The following is a 23,331-nucleotide window of genomic DNA, read 5'->3' as shown; positions in this document are numbered from 1 at the left end:
TAAAATACTTACCTTGATAAGGCATTCGTAATACCAATCTACTACTTACCTTAATACTTACCATAATCTGTTACAATATTGAACGAAAAGTTAAAGATGATTATTTATTTTTTTTTATTTTTTTTTTATTTTATAAAAGCTTACATAATAATACAATTATTATACAAACTTAAGAAAATACGCAGCACTAGCATCATGGGCTATCGGCCGAAAAGATGATTATACTTACCCCTTATTAATACATATTTATGTTACCACTAGTTTAAGCCGTTAGTTTTAAGATTTAGGCTTAGCAATTAGATTAAGAAATAAAGAACTGGTATTGTATTCGAACCGTTGAACCGAACGCACGCTTTTTCGTTACCGGAACAATTTATAAGTATTTTTCGCGACAGGTAATTGGGGTGATTTAAAATTGCGCATCCCTAACTATTTATCGTATTACAAAAACGCTTGAAACTTTTCATGGCGCCTGAGCAACGACTAAGTGAGTAATTCAAAATTAAAAAAAAAAAATTGTTTTAAAACTGAAATACAATTAATAGTGATTTAATAATTCTTTCGAACCAATTACCTGTTCCGGCTTTCGGTTTTCGACTCGACAGTGAAATTAGTGAAAAAATATATAAAACAAATATAACCCTAAGACACCTTAAACACTTAAAATAAAAATGAAAAAAAACCGAAAAAGCAAGGCATATACATATGCAAAAAAAAAGTGATACTTACGTACATACATACATACATATACTAAGGTGTTACTTTAAAAGTGGAGTGATCCCTATCTACAGTGAGTGAAGTGATACATACATATGTGCAGCAGCAAATCGTTGAAAGCTAAACAGAAGAAATTATAAAATTACCTACAATAAATAAAAAATACATACAAATTTATATACGTAACTACAATACATACGTGATACAGAGTGTGTGCTAAAAAAAAATTTCTACTTACCTGTGCTACCAAATTTCTAAAAAGAATAAAAGAAGTAAAAAAGACAAACAAAACATAAATAAGTGTAAGGAAACTGGAAAACCGTGCCGCTACAGAAACCAGTAAGGCATACCGCTAAGTGTCCACAGTGAAATTAGTGAAAAAATATATAAAACAAATATAACCCTAAGACACCTTAAACACTTAAAATAAAAATGAAAAAAACCGAAAAAGCAAGGCATATACATATGCAAAAAAAAAGTGATACTTACGTACATACATACATACATATACTAAGGTGTTACTTTAAAAGTGGAGTGATCCCTATCTACAGTGAGTGAAGTGATACATACATATGTGCAGCAGCAAATCGTTGAAAGCTAAACAGAAGAAATTATAAAATTACCTACAATAAATAAAAAATACATACAAATTTATATACGTAACTACAATACATACGTGATACAGAGTGTGTGCTAAAAAAAAAATTTCTACTTACCTGTGCTACCAAATTTCTAAAAAGAATAAAAGAAGTAAAAAAGACAAACAAAACATAAATAAGTGTAAGGAAACTGGAAAACCGTGCCGCTACAGAAACCAGTAAGGCATACCGCTAAGTGTCCAGCTTTACATCATACAACATCAAATCGCTACTGCCATTACATCGCGTGGCACCCCCCCATCTATGAACGAGTCGGCCTTTTCGGCCGTTTTAATATCATAACTAAAAATTTGAAATTTCATTTCGGCAATTCCAGTAAGAGTTGCCAAGTACCCGGAAATTTGTTGTCAAAACTTATTGAATATTTTTAAGATTTTCATCAAAATATATTATTGCACATTAATTTTTACGTCATATCCATTGCGAATTCACTAGCCGGCATTCTAACTTCAGTAAAACGCAATAAATAGCTCTATAATTGCGGAAGCAAGCTTAAAAAGACACCTTTTCGTAATCTCCACGAGGATTATTAAAACACAACAATGTTCTATTAACAGTGGTTGAATATATTATAAATTAACGCATTGCTAGCGAGTTCAGTTGCATTTGCTGAAAAGTGTCAGATCAACCCTGAAAATGACTTTTCGAAACACCACAGAACACGCCGTGCTCCGAAGAAATATGACGATAATCCAGCAACTGCTTGTAATTTTGATTTCCAGACATTTTATAGAAAAGAATTCAAAAATTGTCCTCGAAAATTTCACAAATTGTATTCAAGATAATTTGCAAGAAACTATGTCAACCTTCAAACCCATTCAAGAGATGTTCAGGATTCCAGCTAACAGAAGTAATATTACAATAGAATCTATACAATTTGTTGTGCAATTGGAACCTAAGTTCTTCAGTGAAGATCTAGATTGTATTTTTGCTGAAACACAAATTCTTTTTGATTCATGTAAAGAGTGTAAATCTTTTGATGACATTTCTATAGTAGCGTACAAATTGAGAAAGGTCATTCCTTCTGCGTACAAAATTGTTCATTACATAATGACTGCTCCTGTCACGTCAGCTTCATGTGAACGTTCCTTTAGTAAATTGAAAATTGTTTTCAACGATTTGCATACAACGATGGGGGATGAACGTTTGAATTCTTTGATGCTGTTTTCTTCTTCAAAGAATAAAGTAGACGAAATCGATCTGCGCGATGTTGTTGGAAAATGGTCAATGTTGAAACATCGCAGAGTGAAAATATAACTCAGAAATTTATATTTTTTGCAATTCAATTTCTTAAGAAAATCTTGTTTTTTTCCCGCGTAACACGTCGCTGAACAATATATGTATTTTATATTAAGAGAAACATATTAAATGATGATTATACTAATATGTACAATACTTATTTGAGAATAAAATAATGAATTATGCTATTATGTTGTCAAACTTCTCCGTAATACCTTATCAGAAATGAAGATATCCTTATTTTAAATATATTTATAAACATATACATTAAATCGGCAAATTCTTGAAATGAGTCGGCATTTCAAAGGGACTCACCCCCCATGATCTGGATCCTCGCGACGCCCCTGTATCTAGTGTATATGTATATGTACATACATATATACATATATTAATACATACTTCTACATATACGTACGAATTCAAAGTGAATAAGAGATTTTGGGATTTTGCGGTAGCCCTTTATTTTGAAATAAAGGTGAAAAAATTATTAATTGCAAAATTAAATTATCTCGATTTTCGCAATTTTTTTCGATCCGCGTTTGCAATTATCGGTCGTTTTCGCAATTTTTGTCGATTTTCGTTCGGACATTTTCCGATTAAATTACTTCTTTGTGCTATTGCTCATTTTGCTCATTTATTGGTTTGGCTTTCGTATATTTGGGAATCGACATTTATTTTTCGTTTTCGTTATCGATTTTTTATATATCTGTTGCCAACCGTTATAGTCTTTTTTCGGAAATTTAATTTAAACAAGCAAAAATGAGCAAGCCAAAGCCAACTATCGCCAACCTCTCTCCAAGTAAGGAGTTGATCGACTTAAAGTCGTTAAAGCGTCAAAGGACGGTGGCGAAAAATAGTATTTTGCGAATAAAGACGGGCCTTTTAGAAAAAACTATTACGTTAGATCCAATTGAGTTGGAATGTCGGCTGGACATATTAAATTCACATAGTGAATAGCTAATGAAATGCCAATCTAACATTGAAGAGATTGATGAAGACGACATGGACCGAGGGGAGTTAGAGGACATAATTGTTGAAACGAAATCAATAATTAAAAATATTTTAGCCAAAAATAAAACGTCAATTGCCGAAACATCTTTTGTAGCTTCTCACAGCTCAAGGCTCCCTAAAATGAATTTGCCGAAATTCAAGGGAGAATATTCCGAATTCAAAAATTTTATGAGTTTGTTCGAGAGCTTGGTTCATAATGATCCAAATATCCCAGATATAGAAAAATTTAACCATTTAGTAAATTGTCTATCTGGAGAGGCTTTGGGAACAGTTAAAGAGTTTCAGATGTAGGATGAAAATTTCCCGAAAGCGTTGGCAAGTCTCAAAAAAGTTTATGATAATAAATGTTTGATATTCTTCAATACAATATCTAAACTTTTTGAGCTGCCAACCATCCCAAAGCCATCCATTCCTTCATTGCGATCCATGATTGACGAAGTGTCAGCGGTGTATAACTCATTGCTATCGCTGGGCGATAAGAAATATGTAACAAACGCTATTATTATACACATAGTGATGACAAAGGTCGACTCAGCTACCAGATCCAAATTCGAGGAATAGCTGGATTATGACAAGCTGCCACTGTGGAAAGAATGTGAAGCCACCCTAAATCGAAGATTCCAGCAGCTATCAGCGGAAGGAGCATCAAATTCAAGGACGAAGCCCATACCAACAAGCAATGCGAGTCATGGGAAACAACAGCATATGGACAGGACCAAATCGGCGCTAGTGCCAGCAAATACGAGGCAGTCTCTTTGTCAGCAGTGCAAATCTAAGGACCACTATTTGACTGCCTGCCCCACTTGCAAGGCGCTTCCGGTGCAGCAGAGGTTCGAGTTCGTGAAATCGGTGCCCTTATGCATGAATTGTTTGCGTAAGGGACACACTGTCTCTAAGTGCAGAGCGGATAGATGTCGTGTGTGCAATCGATCGCATCACACATTATTGCACCAGTATCCGGTTTCCTTCCCCGCTGCACTTCATCCGCAACCATCAACCACTCATGCCAGTATGCCGGATCGGGTCATGTTGGCAACAGCAGTGATTCAGATGAGGACCAGTTGTGGAGAGTACCTACCTGCGAGAGCGTTGCTGGACTCAGGCAGTTTTGCGCGAGCTGAAAGGGGCGTTTCTGGCCCAGGCAACGGAACTGAAGGGATTCGCCGCAGACGAAGGGTTCAGCTTCACCTTTATACCATCGCGGTCGCCGCACTTCGGCGGATTGTGGGAGGCCGCGGTGAAGTCCGCCAAACATCTTATCGTTTGCGCAATCGGCAACGTGCTCCTCACAGCAGAGGAGCTATCAACACTGTTGGCTGAAGTGGAAGCAATCCTCAATTCTCGGCCCCTAACACCTCTGAACCAGGACCCCAACGACGGCGAAGCGTTAACTCCAGCACATCTCTTAATAGGGTGCTCCCTGCGATCACTCCTACCAGCACAGGTAGCAATGGACCCAATTCATTGCAGCGAGAGATGGCAACTTGTTTGCTGTCTCAAGCAACAGTTTTGGCGATAGTGGTCCAAAACATACCTGACGGGTCTTCAAGAGCGCACCAAATGGTTACACCCGAAACGGAATCTGCAGCCCGACGACCTCGTCCTCGTACACGAAGACAACACACCACCGCAGCAGTGGGTAACAGGACGAGTTGTCGCAACCGTCGAAGGGCAAGACGCCAAGGTGCGAGTCGCAGACATAACAACGAAGGCGGGCACGATTAAGCGCCCCATACACAAATTAGCCTTACTTCCAATGGACGTTGAAGGAACCTGATCCTATCAAGGCGGCCGGTGTTGCGCCAAGTGACATCTTTTGTAATCTAAATCTAAATTTAAAAAAATGAAATATAAAATTGTACTAAAAACCTTGAAATCGAACGCACGCGTCTTTTCATCTTTTTCGCTAATTATATCGTTATAGTGACAGGCAATTAGGATTTAAATTAATTTGTGCATTCCCAAGTAACTTTTCGTGTCTCAAAAACTCTTGAGATTTTTCAAATCGTATATTTTATCATTCGAAACTTATATTCACATGTATCATGACCATATGTTTATGTTCGCTTTAGCGAATTCAAATCATATTATCTTCTTCTTCTTAATTGGTGTAGACACCGCTTACGCGATTATAGCCGAATAACAGCGCGCCAGTCGTTTCTTCTTTTCGCTACGTGGCGCCAATTGGATGTTCCAAGCGAAGCCATGTCCTTCTCCACCTGGTCCTTCCAACGGAGTGGAGGTCTTCCTCTTCCTCTGCTTCCCCCGGCGGGTACTGCGTCGAATACTTTCAGAGCTGGAGTGTTTTCGTCTATCCGGACAACATGACCTAGCCAGCGTAGCCGCTGTCTTTTAATTCGCTGAACTATGTCAATGTCGTCGCATATCTCGTACAACTCATCGTTCCATCGGTCCATAAATATTTCGCAGAACCCTTCTCTCGAAAACTCGTAACGTCGACTCATCGGTTGCTGTCATCGCCCAAGCCTCTGCACCGTATAGCAGGACTGGAATTATGAGTGACTTATAGAGTTGGGCTTTTTTTCGTCGAGAGAGGACTTTACTTTTCAATTGCCTACTCAGTTCGAAGTAGCACCTGTTGGCAAGAGCAATCCTGCGTTTGATTTCCAGGCTGACATTGTATCACTTATCAATAATAACATGTGCGCGCTGCTCATATGTACATACATAAATATTTGCGTATGACATTGGTACACAAATAATGCATACACAAACCTAAATACTTGTATACATATGCGTACACATGTAAATATGTCACCCGCAAAAATTATAAAACAACAATTGTGTCAAATAGCATAAGCAGCGTCACAAGTCAATATGTAGAAAAACGCGCAACAACACCATTTCCATTCATGAACGCAAGCGCACTTTCAACAGGCAAGCTCACATCATTCATAAAAACAAACACCATTACATCTCCCCGAGCATGCCTTTGCCAACAAGCGTCTTTTTGCGACGGTGGCAGAAGCTAAAAATAATAAATTGAACAATTTCTGATATTTGTATGAGAAGGAAAAAGTGACAACCCCGCAAATATAAGTATTCAAATATATTAGAATAAAATTGACAACATAGTTTATTTGTCGATATTCAAATCAAGAAATGTATCAAAGTAAATATTCAATATTCCTCTGGTTTATGTGTACAGTGATTCCCGGTTAAGTAGTACTCCGCTTAAATGAAAATCATCCCTCTTAACTGCCTATCTCTTGCTGCATCTCACTGTTTATTTTTTGAAATACATAGAAATTATTGTTTTAAGTCAGTGGTCGACATTTCTTAGCACAATTGTGCAAACTAACTTCACACCTACGCTTACGCTCTATCGTTCAGTCGTTGTCGAGCCTGCAACGAATTAACATCGCGCAAGACTATAGCGCAAGACCAAATATGCCCTGCGAGAAATATTTTATGATTCTAAATGCCTTTGGTGCCATGCAATGCCTTTAATGTTCCAAGCCTTTTAAAGATAATAGGGAATATATTACTAAAAGACATTTTGTTAATTTTCTTTGTACTATTAATTACTTAATAATTTTAATTCCAATTTCTCACTGGGCTACTTTTTTTTCGTGCTCACCAACACAGTGACAGATCCTCTCACGCCGACCACTGTTTTAAGTGCTATCCGCACTCGCTTATGTGCCATATTATATTTTTATTCTTAATTTAAAAATCTGCGTCGATATGTATGCACGCTCATACATATACATACACGTTTACACAAGTTTGTTGGTAAAGCTGTTAGAGCGGCAAGGGAAGTGACAATCGGCGATCGTTCGCTTATTTTTTCGGCACAACAAATTTTTCTACCAACAATATGCAGTGGCTGGTAGTTGCCACCACATAATTGAAAATTCATTGGTTTTTTTATTTAGATCAATAGTAGGACCTTTGTACATCATTGTAATACAATTAAAAAATTTTGTAGACCCTTCATTATTTTTTAATTAATTAAACAAAATATGAGGGGAAGTTAGCACCCCACCCCACTAATTTTTATTTGTAGACCGAAACAATATTAACCAATGGAAAGCAAATCGTTTGTAGATAATAAATACCTTGGTTTCATTCTTTTACACGTAATTATTCATTAGATTTTAATTAATTTAAAAAGAGGTCTATGGTATTTCACTATTTCCATCGTACAATGTATAAGTGATGTAGTGTTTAGTAGTTTTTTTTCTATCCTGCTCGCCAATTAAAAAAAATCGTAAAAATGAAAAACCGAGAAATCGCGCTTCAAAGTTTTCGCTTTTTGCCCAAGCGCTCATACATATATGTATCTATTGGACGCTCGGTCACTATTTCCCTTTTAGTTTCGACAATATTTCGAATTCCAATCTATAACTTTGGGTAAATATTGTTAGAAAATTTTTAAAGAGATTTAAGCAAAAAAAAATCGATTGTTTGAAGTTCCTAAAGCAGGCTCCCCCTTTAATAAAAATTTCGTATCAGAATTTTTTGATCTTATAAAAAATTAATTGGCAATTCGGCAAACGAAAAGTGATAAATATAAAAATAAAATTGAGAAAAATTAAAGTTGGAATAATTTATTAACGAAATACAAAGAAATCGATAAAAGTGCAACATTAGAAATGTTCCGCTTGCCTGTCGCACATGTTCACCGTGTGAAGAACGAACGCAAATTGGATTTGTGTGTCGTGTATGGGCGAAACGAATTCACACCGATCGAACGCACTTGTGTGTCGTGTATGGGCACTTTTAGCGAGAGCGACAACTGAGAGCCTGCTGTCGTATTGTCATTAACTATATCTATAAAGTGCCTTGGAGACGATCAAATAATTGCGTCAAACAGTGTATATGTGTTAGTGATGTTCAATCGTGTTTTGCCCGCAAACGTTCAAATTAACACGTCAAACACCAGTTTAGTTTTGAGGCAGGAATAATGGGATGCCCAACTCCTCTCTCACTAGAAGTGAGAGAACAATTGCTAAACGTCAAAACCACATAAACTTTGACAGTTGACTGGATTGGGGAGGTTTTGACGTTTAGCAATTAGAAACGAGCGATGGCCAGATTGAAATCTTACCAAAAAAATATGTAAACGGAGGGATTTGTTGCATCGTTCAAGACCACTTACAATAAATGTAAAACAATGAAAATTAAATAAATCTGTGAAATCTAAAGGTATTTGATGAAAAGTTTTGTAATTTGAAGCATCATGGTAATATTTTCAATGGAAAATTATTAAAAACATTTAATGACTGAGAGCTAACAAGCTTAAATCCTTTTATTGGGTATTCAAAGGTCAAACGTCAGTTGTTCTAATATACTTTAAAAAGACTTAAATAGTTTCTCCATATAATAAATGACCACTATATAGCAATTTTTATTCGTACTAAATGGTGGGTGTTTTAATTTAAATGCCAAAAAGTTATTATTTCGTTCGATCTGGCCACAATGGAAAATGTTATAAAAAACGCTTATTTTGAGGCGCTCTCACACTGGAATAAGTTGGGCATCCCATTATTCCTGTTTTGAGGTCGTAGGGAACGGTCATCATGTCAGCGTCTGATGATTACACTGTGGAACATTTTTGGGATTATTGTCTGGGGGGTGAGAAATTCCAAGTCAGCGTGATGGTACTAGGTCAGTATAGTAAAACCCTGAAAGGGTTTGGCGTTCGTATGTGTCAGTTTTTTTATGACCTTTTAAATTTTTTCCTTATCTTGATGTTTTTTCGCTTAGTTGTAACATTTTGGCAAAAAAAAACTGACCTAGTACCATCACCCTGACTTGGAATTTCTCACCCCCCAGATTAGCTGTTGTACAGTGTTATCTGTTATCTGTTATTGGCATTTGTTTTTGTTATTTTATTTATTTATTTTATTTTATTTTATTTATTTGATTTTATTTATTTGATTTTATTATATTTTATTTATTTATTGGATTTTATTATATTTTATTTGATTACACAATTTCAAATTTCGGACTTATTTCAATTCACTTCATTTTTCTGTGTCAATTCAATTCCGATTCGCTTCATTTCATGTCCTCTCAGCTTGAAATCTTTATTGCAAATGAGCTCATGCTTATCAAACATGAGTGGAGACGATCAAACTATCGTCCGTAAAATATAAATTGAAAAAATTTTTGATTTTCATCAAACAGAGTCGACAACAGGTCGGTGTAGTGTACGTGTAGCCGACGAGAGCCGATGACACCAACACACTTAAAGTGTTTGACGCAATTATTTGATCGTCTCGTCCGCGATTACATGAGGCAACTTTTGTTGCTAATTCTCGGGCGATTCTCTTTTGCTTTCGCCCAATACCTTCACACGAGCAACTTGTGTTGCGCAATTCTGTTCGAGTTTTTTTCTCATTCTCTTTCACTTTACTTTAACCCATTGTCGTTTCTTTTTCCTTTTAGGTATTTGGTCCACTCTATCACATATATTAATCAGCTCTGTCAATTAAGAAATACATCTTATTTATTAAAACAAAGACATATCACCCTTTTTACTATTGTCTGAATCAATTTGTATGGCTTCCTCCATACATTTCACAATATCTTTAATTAATTCGATTTTTTCGTCATACTCCATTTTCTAAAATATTTATATTATATTATGTATATTTGTATACATATTTGCAAATTACTTACCAAAAGATGAAATTAAATTTTTTAAATATATTCAAAATATTAATTTCAAAAAAAGATACGCGAATGCAACTATGTACTACGAAAGAAAGAACACGAATGCCGAAAAACGTCGCAGCGAACTGTTACGAATAAGAACACAAAGCGAGTTGCTGAACACTGGAAACTCGGCGCGATTCTCCTCTCCTCGTCGCCCCCTCGCCTATAAACCAAGAGTTGCCGCAACAAAAGTTCCCTCGTGTAATAGCGCATTTAAGACCGTGTGTATTTTAATATTTGGAGCGCAGTGTGGCGAACGTGAAGAATAGCACAAAGTAGAATTGACGATAAATTGTCCAAATTGAATATACAGCGAAATTCGTAGTTGCCAGAATGTTCGAACGATGATCCTTTGGTAACTACATAAAAGTCGATTATTTGTTAGAATTGTTTGAAACAAAAAAAATATAAAAACAAAAAAAAATGTGTTGGTAAGCGCATAACTCAACAACGCCTGGACCAATTTGGCCAATTCTTTTTTCTAAATGTTCGTGGAGGTTGAAGGATGGTTTTTACGGCAAGAAAATTTCGAATAATTGCCGGAAAACCCCTAAAAACAGCCCTTTTCTTTTTCACATACAAACGAATGAATGTTTGTTTGTTAGTAACGCTAAGAGAACGGTTGCAGCAATCTTGATGAAATTTGCAGAGGTTTTTCGTTGTGGATCGGGGAAGGTTTGGGAATAAAAATACCTTATGCTTTTCATGAGAAAAAGTCAGAAAATTGAAAAATTCCAAAAAGTAACATTTTTCCATACAAATTTTTTTTCAATTTTTGTTTGATAAGAAGCACTTCCAGGATGCGATGACAAACGTGCGGAATTATGGATCGCGGTCAATCAGCAAGCGATCGTCACCATGTCACAGCATGACTTTTTAAACAACAGTTACGATGTTTGATTGGCTTTATCTTGAAGCAACGTATATGTGGTGCTGTTGGATGCTAGATGTGCTTTGTTGAGTGGCAAAAGAGAGGTTTTCCGCATTCTTTTTTGGATGATGGTAACACCAGATCAAATTGATGAAATCATTTCTGCGGAAATTCCTGATGTAGAGAAAGATCCAGTAATAAACGAAGTGGTGGAAACCAATATGGTTCATCTTTTCGGTTTGTATGTCTGACAATAAATGAATGAAGCACTATTCACGAGCTTTTCTTTCGGAAACACAAACTGGAAATGATATCCACTCTATCGGCGTCGCTCACCAGACGACAATGGCAGAACATTCAGCATTCAATTTAGAAGAGTGAATATCGAAGTTAACAACACATGGATCGTATCATATTCGCCATTATTGTGTAATTAACATTCAAAACTCATGTCAATGTTGAGTATTGCAGTTTGGTGTAATCGATAAAATACCTTTGTAATTACGTCACCAAAGGAAGCAACATGGCGGTTATTGGTATTGAACGATACAGTCGATATGTGAACTGCAATAAAGCGCTTTGTAGGATATTTACTTTTGCAATTCATGAACGTTTTCCGACTGTTGTGCGTCTCGCAGTTAATTTGGAGAATGGCCAAAGAGTGTATTTCAACCCAGAGAATGCAGTACAGCCAGTGGAAACACCGCCAGCAACAAAATTAGCATTAACGAGTTTTTTCTCAACTTTCGTCAGTGATCCGTTTGCGAGAACATTGCTCTATTCGGAAATACCTTGATATTATACCTGGAATGCATCGTCGAAGAAATAGTTGCACAAAAAGCAAGGACAACCAGTAGATTGACATCCAGGTGTGTTATCAACGATTGTTTCTACCTTCGGTTGCTATTGATTAATGTACGCGGTTCAACTTTATTTGAGTCATTGGGTACTGTGAATGGTACGGTGTGTGCATTTTGGAAAAGTAAGACAGCAATTACAATTGCTGGAACATTTTAATCACTGGAGTAAAAATGAAGTTCGCACACTTTCCGCTATAAACATTTCGATAAATCAGCCCTCAAATCCACCTCAATTATGGGATACGAACAAAAATGACATTGCCGAAGACATTTTACATCTTCTTCGCTAAAAATTGAAAATGGGTCAATTCCGGTGGTTCGATATCAATTCCATCTGTCGTTTATTAATTCACGAAAGATGAACTCATTACGAATGCTCGGACATTGGCCAAATTAGGGTAACTACGATTCCTTAAGTGCACGAGCAATGTTAGCTGCCAAAATACTGATGCTGTTGACTTAAACTGGAAGATTCAAAGTCAAATTCCGAGAGACTTGCGCTCATACAATGACTCCGTGAATTATCCAGTGAAATTTCTAAATTCTTTGGAGAGGCTTGGTATCCCACCGCATCATTTGCGTCTCAAAGTTGAATCTGTCGTTATTATGTTCCGCAATCTGCGCTATCAAATACAAGGGGGCAGAATGCTTGATTCTACGAATTCCTTTGAGTTCTAGCGATTTGCCATTTCAATTCAAACGTATTCCGTTTCGAGTGAAAATTGCGTTCGAGATGACAATCAACAAGACACAAGGATAATCGCATAGTGTGTGGCATAAATTTGGAAATGCTATGTTTTGCACACGCTTAGACATACGTGGCGTGCTAAGAAGTTGGAAAACTAAATAATACTTAATTTTTGTAATCGAAATGAATTCATTACTTTTGTGAAATGAAATATAATTTTTCTTTTTCAAATATAAAACAAAAAAAATTTTTTTTAATCTTTTAGTCACCAAACGAAATGTTACAAAAAACGAAGCAATTTGGTGGCGAAACAGAGATCGCCGGGTTTGCTAGTATTGAATAAAAGTTAATTTACACACTAATTAATATAAACTAAAAAGGATAAACGCGAAGGAGGATATGAAAGTTACAAATATATTAGAAAAACAAGTAAGGAAGGGCTAAGTTCGGGTGTCACCGAACATTTTATACTCTCGCATGGTAAAGTGATAATCGAGATTTCATAATACGTCATTTACATATTTTTCAAATACCGTATTTTTGTAAAGTTTTATTCCGCTATCATCATTGGTTCCTAGTGTTTATACTCGCATTATACAGAGAAGGCATCAGATGGAATTCAAAATAGCTTTATATTGGAAGAAGGCGTGGTTGTGAACCGATTTCACCCATATTTCGTACATGTCATCAGGGTGTTAAGAAAATATTATATACCGAATTTCATTGAAATCGGTCTAGCAGCTCCTGAGATATGGTTCTTGGTCCATAAGTGGGCGGCGCCACGCCCATTCTCAATTTTTAAAAAAAGCCTGGGTACAGCTTCCTTCTGCCACTTCTTCCGTAAAATTTAGTGTTTCTGACGTTTTTTGTTAGTCGGTTAACGCACTTTTAGTGATTTTGAACATAACCTTTGTATGGGAGGTGGGCGTGGTTATTATCCGATTTCTTCCATTTTTGAACTGTATATGGAAATACCTAAAGAAAATGATTCTGTAGACTTTGGTTGACATAGCTATAGTAGTTTCCGAGATATGTACAAAAAACTTAGTAGGGGGCGGGGCCACGCCCACTTTTCCAAAAGAATTGCGTCCAAATATGCCCCTCCCTAATGCGATCCTTTGTGCCAAATTTCACTTTAATATCTTTATTTATGGCTTAGTTATGACACTTTATAGGTTTTCGGTTTCCGCCATTTTGTGGGCGTGGCAGTGGGCCGATTTTGCCCATCTTCGAACTTAACCTTCTTATGGAGCCAAGGAATACGTGTACAAAGTTTCATCATAATATCTCAATTTTTACTCAAGTTACAGCTTGCACGGACGGACGAACAGACGGACGGACGGACAGACAGACATCCGGATTTCGACTCTACTCGTCGCCCTGATCACTTTGATATATATAACCCTATATCTGACTCTTTTAGTTTTAGGACTTACAAACAACCGTTATGTGAACAAAACTATAATACTCTCGTTAGCAACATTGTTGCGAGAGTATAAAAATGCGTTAAAAATAGGAGAAAAATTGCATTATTATGGTATTTTTGAACTTTAATGTTAATATTTCAAAAACCATAAGTTTACTGCAACTATATATATAAGTCTGTGTTCGAAATAGCAGTAGTTTGTGAATAATAGCAGTGGCTTTAAGAGCACCTGCAGTCGTCAGTCGAAAAATGGCGCAACACATTGTGGTCCGATGAAGCAAAAACTGTTTTATTTGGTTTCCGAGGAAGCCGGCAGTATGTACGAAGGCCAATAAACGCTTCACTTGATCCTAAATATGTTTCACGGACGATAAAACATGGAGGTGTCAAAATCAATGTATGGGGATGCTTCTCTTACTATGGTATAGGTCCGTTATTTTGGATTAAAGAAAACATGGATGCCAAATTGTACGTTGAAATAATGGAGTAAATTACGCTACTACACGCTGAATGGAAAATGTTGTTGAAATGGGTTTATCAACAAGATAACGATCCCAAACCTACCAGCAGGTTGGCAAAAAATTGTTTCACTCTTAATGGAGTTGAGGTTCGGGGTTGGCCGGCTCAGTCAGTGGACCTTAATCAAATTGAGAATCTTTGAGCAGAGGTCAAAGAACCTGTGGGGAAAGAGAATCCGTAAAATACGAAGCAATTATGGAGTGCTGTAAAGAAGCCGTGGAAGGCCATTCCTCTCAAGAAATACAAGCGTTTGGTGGATTCCATGCCTAGGAGATAGATAGATAGATACTATATAAATTTTATGAGGTAATGCACCGCGACCTAGGGTCTATTGTGCCCTCTACGATATCACATGTCTTCCCAGAGTCCCAGCAGCCTGAATAGCTCTAGGAGTTTGCCCGGCCCTACTGAGGTGATGTGATCCCTGCTGATATAGATGGAATCCAGGGCCTTAAGCCTTTTTCCACAGATTGCTGTGCAATCCAGGATTAGGTGTGCTGGTGTTTCCTGTTCTAGGTCGCAGAACCGGCAGTTAGCACAGGAGGCTATGCCCATGTTGGACAAGTGCTTCCTGAGCCTGCAGTGCCCTGTGTAAATTGCGACGAGGAGACGGAATTTGTCACGGGTGAGGTAAATAAGTTCCTTGAACCTGGAGAGACTGTACCCCCCTAGTAGCAGTTTGGCGTGGCGCATGCCTGACGATTGTTGCCAATGCCGTTCTCTCTCCGTGCGGAGCAGCTCCTTAAAAGTGTGGGATCCTACCGCTATGAATGGTTCTGGTCCCATCACCTTGGACGCTGCCGCAGCGCGGGCCAGTTCGTCGGCATTCTCGTTTCCTTCTATTCCTTTGTGCCCTGGCACCCAAATTAGGTGCACCCGGTTGCACAAGGACAGGCGGTTTAGACTTTCTATGCATTCCTCAACTAAAAGCGATTTGATCTCATATGATGAAATCGCCTTTAGTGCCGCTTGGCTATCACTGAGAATAGCTATACGCTGGTTGCAATAGTTGCGGCTGAGGTTGACTTCAGCGCACTGACCTATGGCAAAAACTTCAGCCTGGAAGATATTTGGGAAGCAGCCCATTGGTATGGACAGCGTAGTACGCGGTCCCGCAATACCTGCCCCAATACCCTCCGGTGTTTTTGAGCCATCAGTGTACCACTGAATGGTACTGTCTTCCAGCAGTCTTTCCAGCGTGGAATCGCTCCACTCCGTCTTGCTGCCGAGAGTAACTTTGAAATTTCTTTTGAAGTTTATTTTCTCGTTGTGCCGTCCTTTGGGAGGAGGACTAGCGGTGTGCTTTCCACCAGTACGTCCATCTGTCTGGAGGACATTAACTTTCCTCTACCGCAGCCTTCTGCTTACATAAGCAGCATGGTGTGGTTTGCTGCTTGTTTTATCACCTGGTGCAGCGGTGTGAGCTCCAATATGACTTCCAGCGCCACAGTGGGGCATGTGCGCATTGCCCCCGAAGACACAGGCAAGTCCTTGCAGCTTTGATAGTCTCCGGATCACTGAAGACTGAGCTGCTTTGGTGGCCCAAGCCACTACTCCATAGGTGATAATAGGCCTAACTATCATTGTATACAGCCATCTAATGATTCCTGGCCTGCAACCCCATGATCTGCCGGCCAGGCGTCTGCATATTATAAGTGCTCTAGTTGCTTTGGACAGCGTTAAGTCCAAATGCCAACTCCATGGTAGTGATGAGTCTAAAGTGAGGCCAAGGAATTTTACCTCTTTCGACATTTCCACCTCTGTGCCTCCTAATGTTAGGGCCCTCAGGCCCGGAAGAGATCTCCGCCTAGTGAATGGGACTACGGTAGTTTTTGCTGGGTTAATGTTTAGCCCTGCCGTGTTGCACCATCCTTTCGCCAGGTTTAAGCCCCTTTGGACAATGTCACAGAGAGTGTTTTCAAATCTGCCTCTCGCCATTATGACGATGTCATCCGCGTACCCTTGACAGGGGATTCCATTGCGAGCTACTCAAGGAGTTCGTCTACTACCAAGGAGATACGCAGCTGTGTTATCCAACATCGGTCGTACGACGAAATACTATTTGCCTAAACCTTGTTTTATATTATACAATGAATTAATTAATTTTTGATGTAAAATCCTCAATACTGCTATTATTAATCACAGCTGAAATTTTCATTTATAAAATTTTTTTTATTTATTTAAAGATGGACTTTATCTTATTCTTTAAAGAAATCTTATTTCTTTTAAGCTTGAATATGAGCGAATTAAATACAGTAATAATAACCCATAATAAAAATCAATTACACGATTTTTTTGTTTCATTTGAATTATGGGTTATGCCACTGCTATTATTTCGAACACAGTTGTATATAAATTTTCTTGTTCTAGAGAACCTCCTCAATCTGTGCATACCCCTTTTACCACCGAATTCGGGGTATGATATTCTAAAATTTACCTTCAGTAGAACTATACATATGTATGTATATATTATAAAACCCAAACCAGAGCATGCTTCTAAATTCCGCCCGAACCCAATTACAAGCACGCAAAGCTATTACCAACGAAAGCGATGTCGAATTACCTAATAGAGAACTTTTATTTTTGACGACAAAAGTGCTCGTGTGAGAACGGATGCTATGCTTGTTATCGAATGTTTGTGTGAATTTTCATAGCTTGTTCTTTTTACTGTTCCTAGATGCAATTTTTGGTGAATTTTTATTAAAATCTATATCTTAGTCCTAATTGTAGCAGTTGCACTTAGTGATAGAACAAATTATTGAGTGGAAGGTAATTTTACCCAATGAGAGCCGTTTAAGTAGTTACACTATAAAATTTCATTTAGAAAAATGCGGTTAACCAACAAATTATGCGCCCAACATCTAGGATGGACTTTCAAAAAACATTGGTTAGTTCAAGGGAAAAGAATACCAGGTGACACAGGAGCTGTTGAAGAAGTGATAAAGAATGGTGTTAAGTTACAAAGTGTTACTGATTTAACGAAATCTGAGGGGCATAACCAGCGAGAAAGGTAGTAATTTATGTAGAAAAAAATTACTGGTCTAATAAAGTATGTGTTTAATGACAGAAAATATATTGGCGAGGAGGTTATTAATCTCAATTGGAACACAAAGCCGAGCTACTTATTTGGTGACAATAACATATTACTTAAGGGTATTCAGCAAGCTGTAGTGCTTACAAATACTATTGAAGAACAAAGTTTGCCGGGTTGTATACAGGATTCTTTAGAAAGAGTTCAAATAACTGGATTGTGCGAGCGCAGTATAAAAGAAGCAATTATGGCTTCAAATATATTTTCAGCAGATCAAGAAAAGTTGCCCAAAACAAGGGATAATGTCCGTGTTGGATATAATCTCCGCCGAGAGTATGGTATACCAAACGAAAGAAAAATGTAGACAATAACTATGTCACATAGGAATATGCTAACGTTATATTTTTACAGTACGATATTGTTAAATAAATTGATAACCGAATGCGAGAAGATTGCGGGCCGCAACATAAATTTCCAACGGCGCATAATTGACCAGGTCAATTTTAATTTTACTTTGCCTAGAAATGAGGAAACGTTACTCTTTCGGGTGAAAGCAGAGAAGTTCATTACATCAAGTCGAGCTTTGGCATCCATTAAAGGAAAATTCGATTCAGAATTACCAAATATATATCCCCTAAAAAGCACAATATCAATGCCAAAAGAGCATTTATATTCAAATAAAACAATTAGTCGTAAGAATTTTTAAGTTATATTATTAATTAATTTGAATAAATTTTAGGGTTTATCGTTTCAGCTTTTAGTCGCGACATAAATTTTCATCCTCATACAATATTCGTATATTTTGATAATGACAAAGTGGCAAACCTTCATGACGTCCCTGTAAACTTATCTCAATTTCAAAGTCGCAACATGCTTAAAGCATTTGCAGTAGCTGCAGCACGCGCTAAACAACTTTATGGTGTAATTTATACATACATATATGCGTATACATAATCCTAATATATATATACTTATATATATTTCTTTTTTTATATTAGAATTCTGACGTCGAGAAATTGACTAGGCCCATAGTTGTGCAAAGTATACAGACTGATGGCCGCACGTTTCACTTTGGTGTATTTCAACTAAATGACTTACGTTCCGATGACTTGGGAGGAGCTAAGAATTATTGGTTTCACTCATCCAATCTTGATCTTTTTGAAAAATGCGAATACGTTTCTGGAAGGCCCAAATTAATAGGATTTAATAAGGATGTTTTGCGATATCTGTACGCATTTTATATAAATTCTTAACCTTAATGATTCTAAACACTTTTGATTAAATAAAAACATAATTTAGTAACAGACAGATTAAACTTAAATTGCGTTGATGTATTTTATGGGCTTAGAAACTGAAGAAACGGCGTTAGTAAGGTCACTAGAAATGACAATAGAATAGACTCGCGCAAATTAATACTAAATACGGGTTTAACTGGGTGCTAAGTAACAACCATTTAAGTAGGAAATATTGTACTCAGGGGTGTTGTGGAATCTGATAGTTGTCGGAGTCAGAACTTTTTTTAAGTCTTTAAAGTTACTTCACCGCTTGAGATACAATTTTACAAGGGATGAAGATTAACTTGGCCAGCTTTAAAGCTATAACGCCATCGCCAATTCAATATTATATAGTATTGTGTGAATCAATTTTATAAACTTAATTGTATGTCATTTAAGTAATTAATAAAAGTTATGCATGCCGCAGAGTTGCCATTTCGATAACATTCGACTATGGAGGAGTTGTTGATAAGTAAAGGATATCTGGATCTTATATTTGTGAATTTGTTACAAAGGAAGAGTATGTGATTTGTGTCTTCTGTTGTGTTATAGCCTTGACAGACGGCAGCGTTAATCTGGATTAACTGCGCACTTAATCAGGTCCAAAATTGTAGGTGACAGACGGCAGCTATGCGACTTTGAAACTCTCATAAACAGCTCATTGTCCTTTTTATAATATTTTCAATGAAAATTGATAGAAGATAAACATTACGGTTGTTAGCCGACCAATTTTTACCAAACCATTTTTTATTATAAAAGCATATCAACACATTATTTTTAAAACTGCATCATAACATAGAAGTTTTATTGATATTATATTGAGAATTTGATAAACAGCTGTCAGGGTTGCTTGTATTTCATTCACAATAGATGAAAATTGGCCATTTTTAACAATGTTGCCAACGAAAATCTCACAAACTCCCTAAAATTTTGAGAGTTATTTTTGGATTCAGCAACATCCTGAATTAATCCCGAAAAATGCAATTAATCTGGTTTAACGCTGCCGTCTGTCAATGCTATTACATATTTCGCAGTTAGAATTATTAAAAATATTCATTTTAGCCAATGTGGCTTTAGAAAATGTGTGATTTGTTAGTATTCTGTTTATTTGTTTAATTTTCATAGGTTCTATTCTATTTTTGTTGTTGTGGAACCATGGCTTATTGATTAAATTTGGAAATATGCTACCATAATCTTTTCCTTTATATAAAATTTTTTTTTGTATTCTTGTTCCCATTCGTTTTTTATTTTGTTAAATAGTTCTTTTGTTGCATCTTTGATTGACCACGGTATTCTTAGTAGTTCTCCATCTTGTGTGGCATTTTTGGCTGCATTGTCTGCTTTTTCATTTAATTGGATATTGCTATGTGAGGGTATATGATGAATTTCTATTGCTTGGATTGAAGACATATTTATAGATTCTATTATTTCTTGGGCAATAAAATTGTTGTTTTCGGAATCTTTTAATACTATGATACTGCTTAAGCTGTCCGTCAAAATGGTTATTTTTGTAAATTGTTGGTCAATTGAAAATTCTATAGCTTTTTGTATTGCTAATACAGTAGTTCTGCTGTCATGGAAGCAGTCTTTTTGTTACAGTAGAAAGATTTAGAAGTATTTGACTTTTCATGGATAAAAGCTTCGCTTGTTTTATTGTCTTTAATAGACCCATCTATAAATAATATTTCGTATTGATTTGCTTCTAATTGTTAAATTTTTCCTCTGTATATATTGTTTATTATTGATTGGTTTGCTTCTTTTTTATTGTTTACTACGCCTTCAAAGAAGTTATCGTTTATTCGTATTTTATTAGTATTGATTGGGTTTTTATGTGCTGGTGCGATGTTGAAAAAAATTATTTTGTATTTTTCATATACTTTGAAATAGCTAGATTGCTTAACAAGATTATTGGCTAGCAATATTTTCTTTGTTGGTACGTTGTACGCAATACATTTAATTATTTCTTTGGCTGTTGCCATCTCTAGCCTATATTTAGGTGGCAGCTCTGCGGCCATATGATAAATTACATGTGTCGGAGTAGATCTAATTAATCTCAAACATCTTCTGAGGTTAGAACTGCAGCAAGTTCACAATTTCTGTAAGGCGGATTTCGAAATATTGGAAAAAGATGATGCGGCGTATTCCATGTTAGCGCGTGCAAAGGCTTTGTAGAGTTGCAAAGCTTTAGTTGGTGTTATTCCAAATTTGCAGCCACTCAGAATGTTGAGGAATCGACATGTGTTGTTTGTTTTGTCCACTATTTGTTTAATATGTTGTGTGCACGCCAGAGAAGGTTCAACTACGGACAAGCGTGTGAACTGTCAAGAGCTAACAGAATCCTATTAGTGGATTTCACCACTTTTTGAACAAAGCTGAGTATTGAATGAAAATTATGCTCAGAAATATACATTGCTATTACAGACGTATGTTGCTCTTTTGCTTATATTTTTATACGTTAATACCCGAGACGGACATGGAACAATACCATAGTGAAGGTATCATGGTATTCTGTTTACTACGTTGGTGACACACACGGCAATGTAGTAAACTGAAATACTACCTTTGTTTCATAGGCATTAAATATTTCAAAAAAAAATGTAAACAATAAATATGTAGATGTGTGTTATGGAGAAAATAAGTATAACTATTTCAAATACTGTAAAGTTAATCTATTTCCATCGCAAAAAAGCAATTTGGTTAATGTTTCTCTAAAGTCCTCACATAAAATGAGGCATTTCCTGCTTTTCTAGAAGAAAAATTGTGAAAAATGTTTTGTTTTGCAATTCAATAATTATTTTTTTAAGTCATTTTGACAGAATATTTCGAAGAGCTTTTGTGTAAAAGCTTTTAGCAAAGTTTGTTACCTGTTTTTTAGCTGTGTTTATACAAATACCACAATGAAACATCGTAGTATTGTTACCAGCAAAATACTACATTGCTCATATAGTATTTTGCTAGTATTTGGTAACACACATATGGTATTTGTACCATATATGGTATTGTTACTACATGTCTGTCTCGGGTATTACATGCAATCATATCAATTGATATGAATATCATTTTGCGAATTTTTGTGAATTCATGCAAAATTGATAACATTATTATTTAATTATATCCTAAAAACATAATATATTACAATAATGATATGTGTACATTTGTAAGTATGTAAATCATACCTCTTATCATTTAAAACTTTCTGACGCATCTATCCTGCAGATATGTATGTATGTATGTATGCAACTACAAATCAATTTCAAATCAAGATATTATCATTTATCAGAAATATAAAAAGCGCGCGCTTCTCTATACTTACGTACAAACATATGTATGTTAGTATGTGCGTATGACATTCTCACACAAATAATATATACGTACGCATGTAAATCAAAAAATACAAACATTCTTCTGGAAAAAAAACAATAGTCTCAAAAATCATCATACATACTTACAATATGAGTACACATGTAAATATGTACGTCTGACATTCCCACACAAACAATGCATACACAACATACATATGTACATACTCACATGCGTTCACATGTGGATACGTCACCCGCAAAAATTAAAAATATTGTTTTACAAAACCAACAATCGTTTGAAAAAGCATCAGAAACCAATATGGCAGCCAAATTGCCGACGTCAAAATTTAAAGTAAATTACCCAACAACAAAATTTTCATTCATGAACGCAAACGTACATCTCCCCGAGCATGCCTTCCCAACAAGCGTCTTTTCGCGACGATTTCAAAAACTAAAAATCATAAATTGAATATATTTCTGAAATGTATGAGAAGGAAAAAGTGTCAACCCCGCAATTATAAGTATTAAAAAATATTAAAATAAAATAGACAACATAGTTTATTTGTCGATTTTCAATTCAAGAAATGTTTCAAAGAAAATATTCAATATTCCTCTGATTCATGTGTACAGTCAATCCCGGCTAAGTAGTACTCCGCTTAAATGGAAATCAAATCCCTCCCTCATCACTCTTAACAGCCTATATTAAATCTTGCTGCATCTCACGGATTGTTTTTTGAAACATATAGAAATTATTGTTTTGAGTACGACTCGTTTAAGTATTCGCGGTCGCTTATGTACCATATTATATTTTTATTTTTAACAAACCACAAAATTCTATATCTTTGAATGTGGCACATAACCAGTATTGACTGTATTTGTCAAGGAATGTGAAAAATATTTTGCTAAATATTGGTGAAATCCGCTTATAGAAAAAAGTACCCCTACTTTTGCGGTGAAATCCACTAATAGAAGAGTACCCCTCCAAAAAATGAAATATCGTAAGTTTGCCAACGCGGTGAACCTTCTCTATATTAAACGTTCTCTGTG

The 23,331-nt window shown here is 36.3% G+C and overlaps 2 protein-coding genes across 2 annotated transcripts; one reads left to right on the top strand and one right to left on the bottom strand.

Moving 5' to 3' along the window:
• Positions 1–463: 463 nt before the first annotated feature.
• On the bottom strand, positions 464–16,143 carry LOC120780704. The gene is made up of 5 exons (XM_040112965.1): positions 16,046–16,143; positions 15,342–15,899; positions 1,434–1,449; positions 956–971; positions 464–483 (listed from the first exon to the last, which is right to left on the bottom strand). Exons 1-5 carry the CDS (start codon positions 16,141–16,143, stop codon positions 464–466), a joined length of 708 nt encoding a protein of 235 aa, XP_039968899.1.
• Positions 16,144–17,271: 1,128 nt separating this feature from the next.
• On the top strand, positions 17,272–19,029 carry LOC120780596 (39S ribosomal protein L37, mitochondrial). The gene is made up of 6 exons (XM_040112854.1): positions 17,272–17,446; positions 17,502–17,687; positions 17,745–18,068; positions 18,120–18,400; positions 18,463–18,629; positions 18,707–19,029. Exons 2-6 carry the CDS (start codon positions 17,506–17,508, stop codon positions 18,959–18,961), a joined length of 1,209 nt encoding a protein of 402 aa, XP_039968788.1. The 5' UTR covers positions 17,272–17,446; positions 17,502–17,505; the 3' UTR covers positions 18,962–19,029.
• The last annotated feature ends 4,302 nt before the right edge of the window (positions 19,030–23,331 follow it).

This window comes from Bactrocera tryoni, unplaced genomic scaffold (genome assembly GCF_016617805.1).
Source record: "Bactrocera tryoni isolate S06 unplaced genomic scaffold, CSIRO_BtryS06_freeze2 scaffold_25, whole genome shotgun sequence".
Lineage (NCBI taxonomy): Eukaryota > Metazoa > Arthropoda > Insecta > Diptera > Tephritidae > Bactrocera > Bactrocera tryoni.
This window is presented reverse-complemented; position numbering and strand designations above follow the sequence as displayed.

Coding starts and splice junctions, on each gene's coding strand:
- LOC120780704 (XM_040112965.1), bottom strand. CDS start 16,143: ATGCGCACATGCCCCACTGTGGCGCTGGAAGTCATATTGGAGCTCACA. Junction 15,900..16,045: donor AACCACACCATGCTGCTTAT/GTAAGCAGAAGG, acceptor TACTCTCGGCAG/CAAGACGGAGTGGAGCGATT.
- LOC120780596 (XM_040112854.1), top strand. CDS start 17,506: ATGCGGTTAACCAACAAATTATGCGCCCAACATCTAGGATGGACTTTC. Junction 18,069..18,119: donor ATACCAAACGAAAGAAAAAT/GTAGACAATAAC, acceptor ATATTTTTACAG/TACGATATTGTTAAATAAAT. Junction 18,401..18,462: donor TTCAAATAAAACAATTAGTC/GTAAGAATTTTT, acceptor TTATCGTTTCAG/CTTTTAGTCGCGACATAAAT.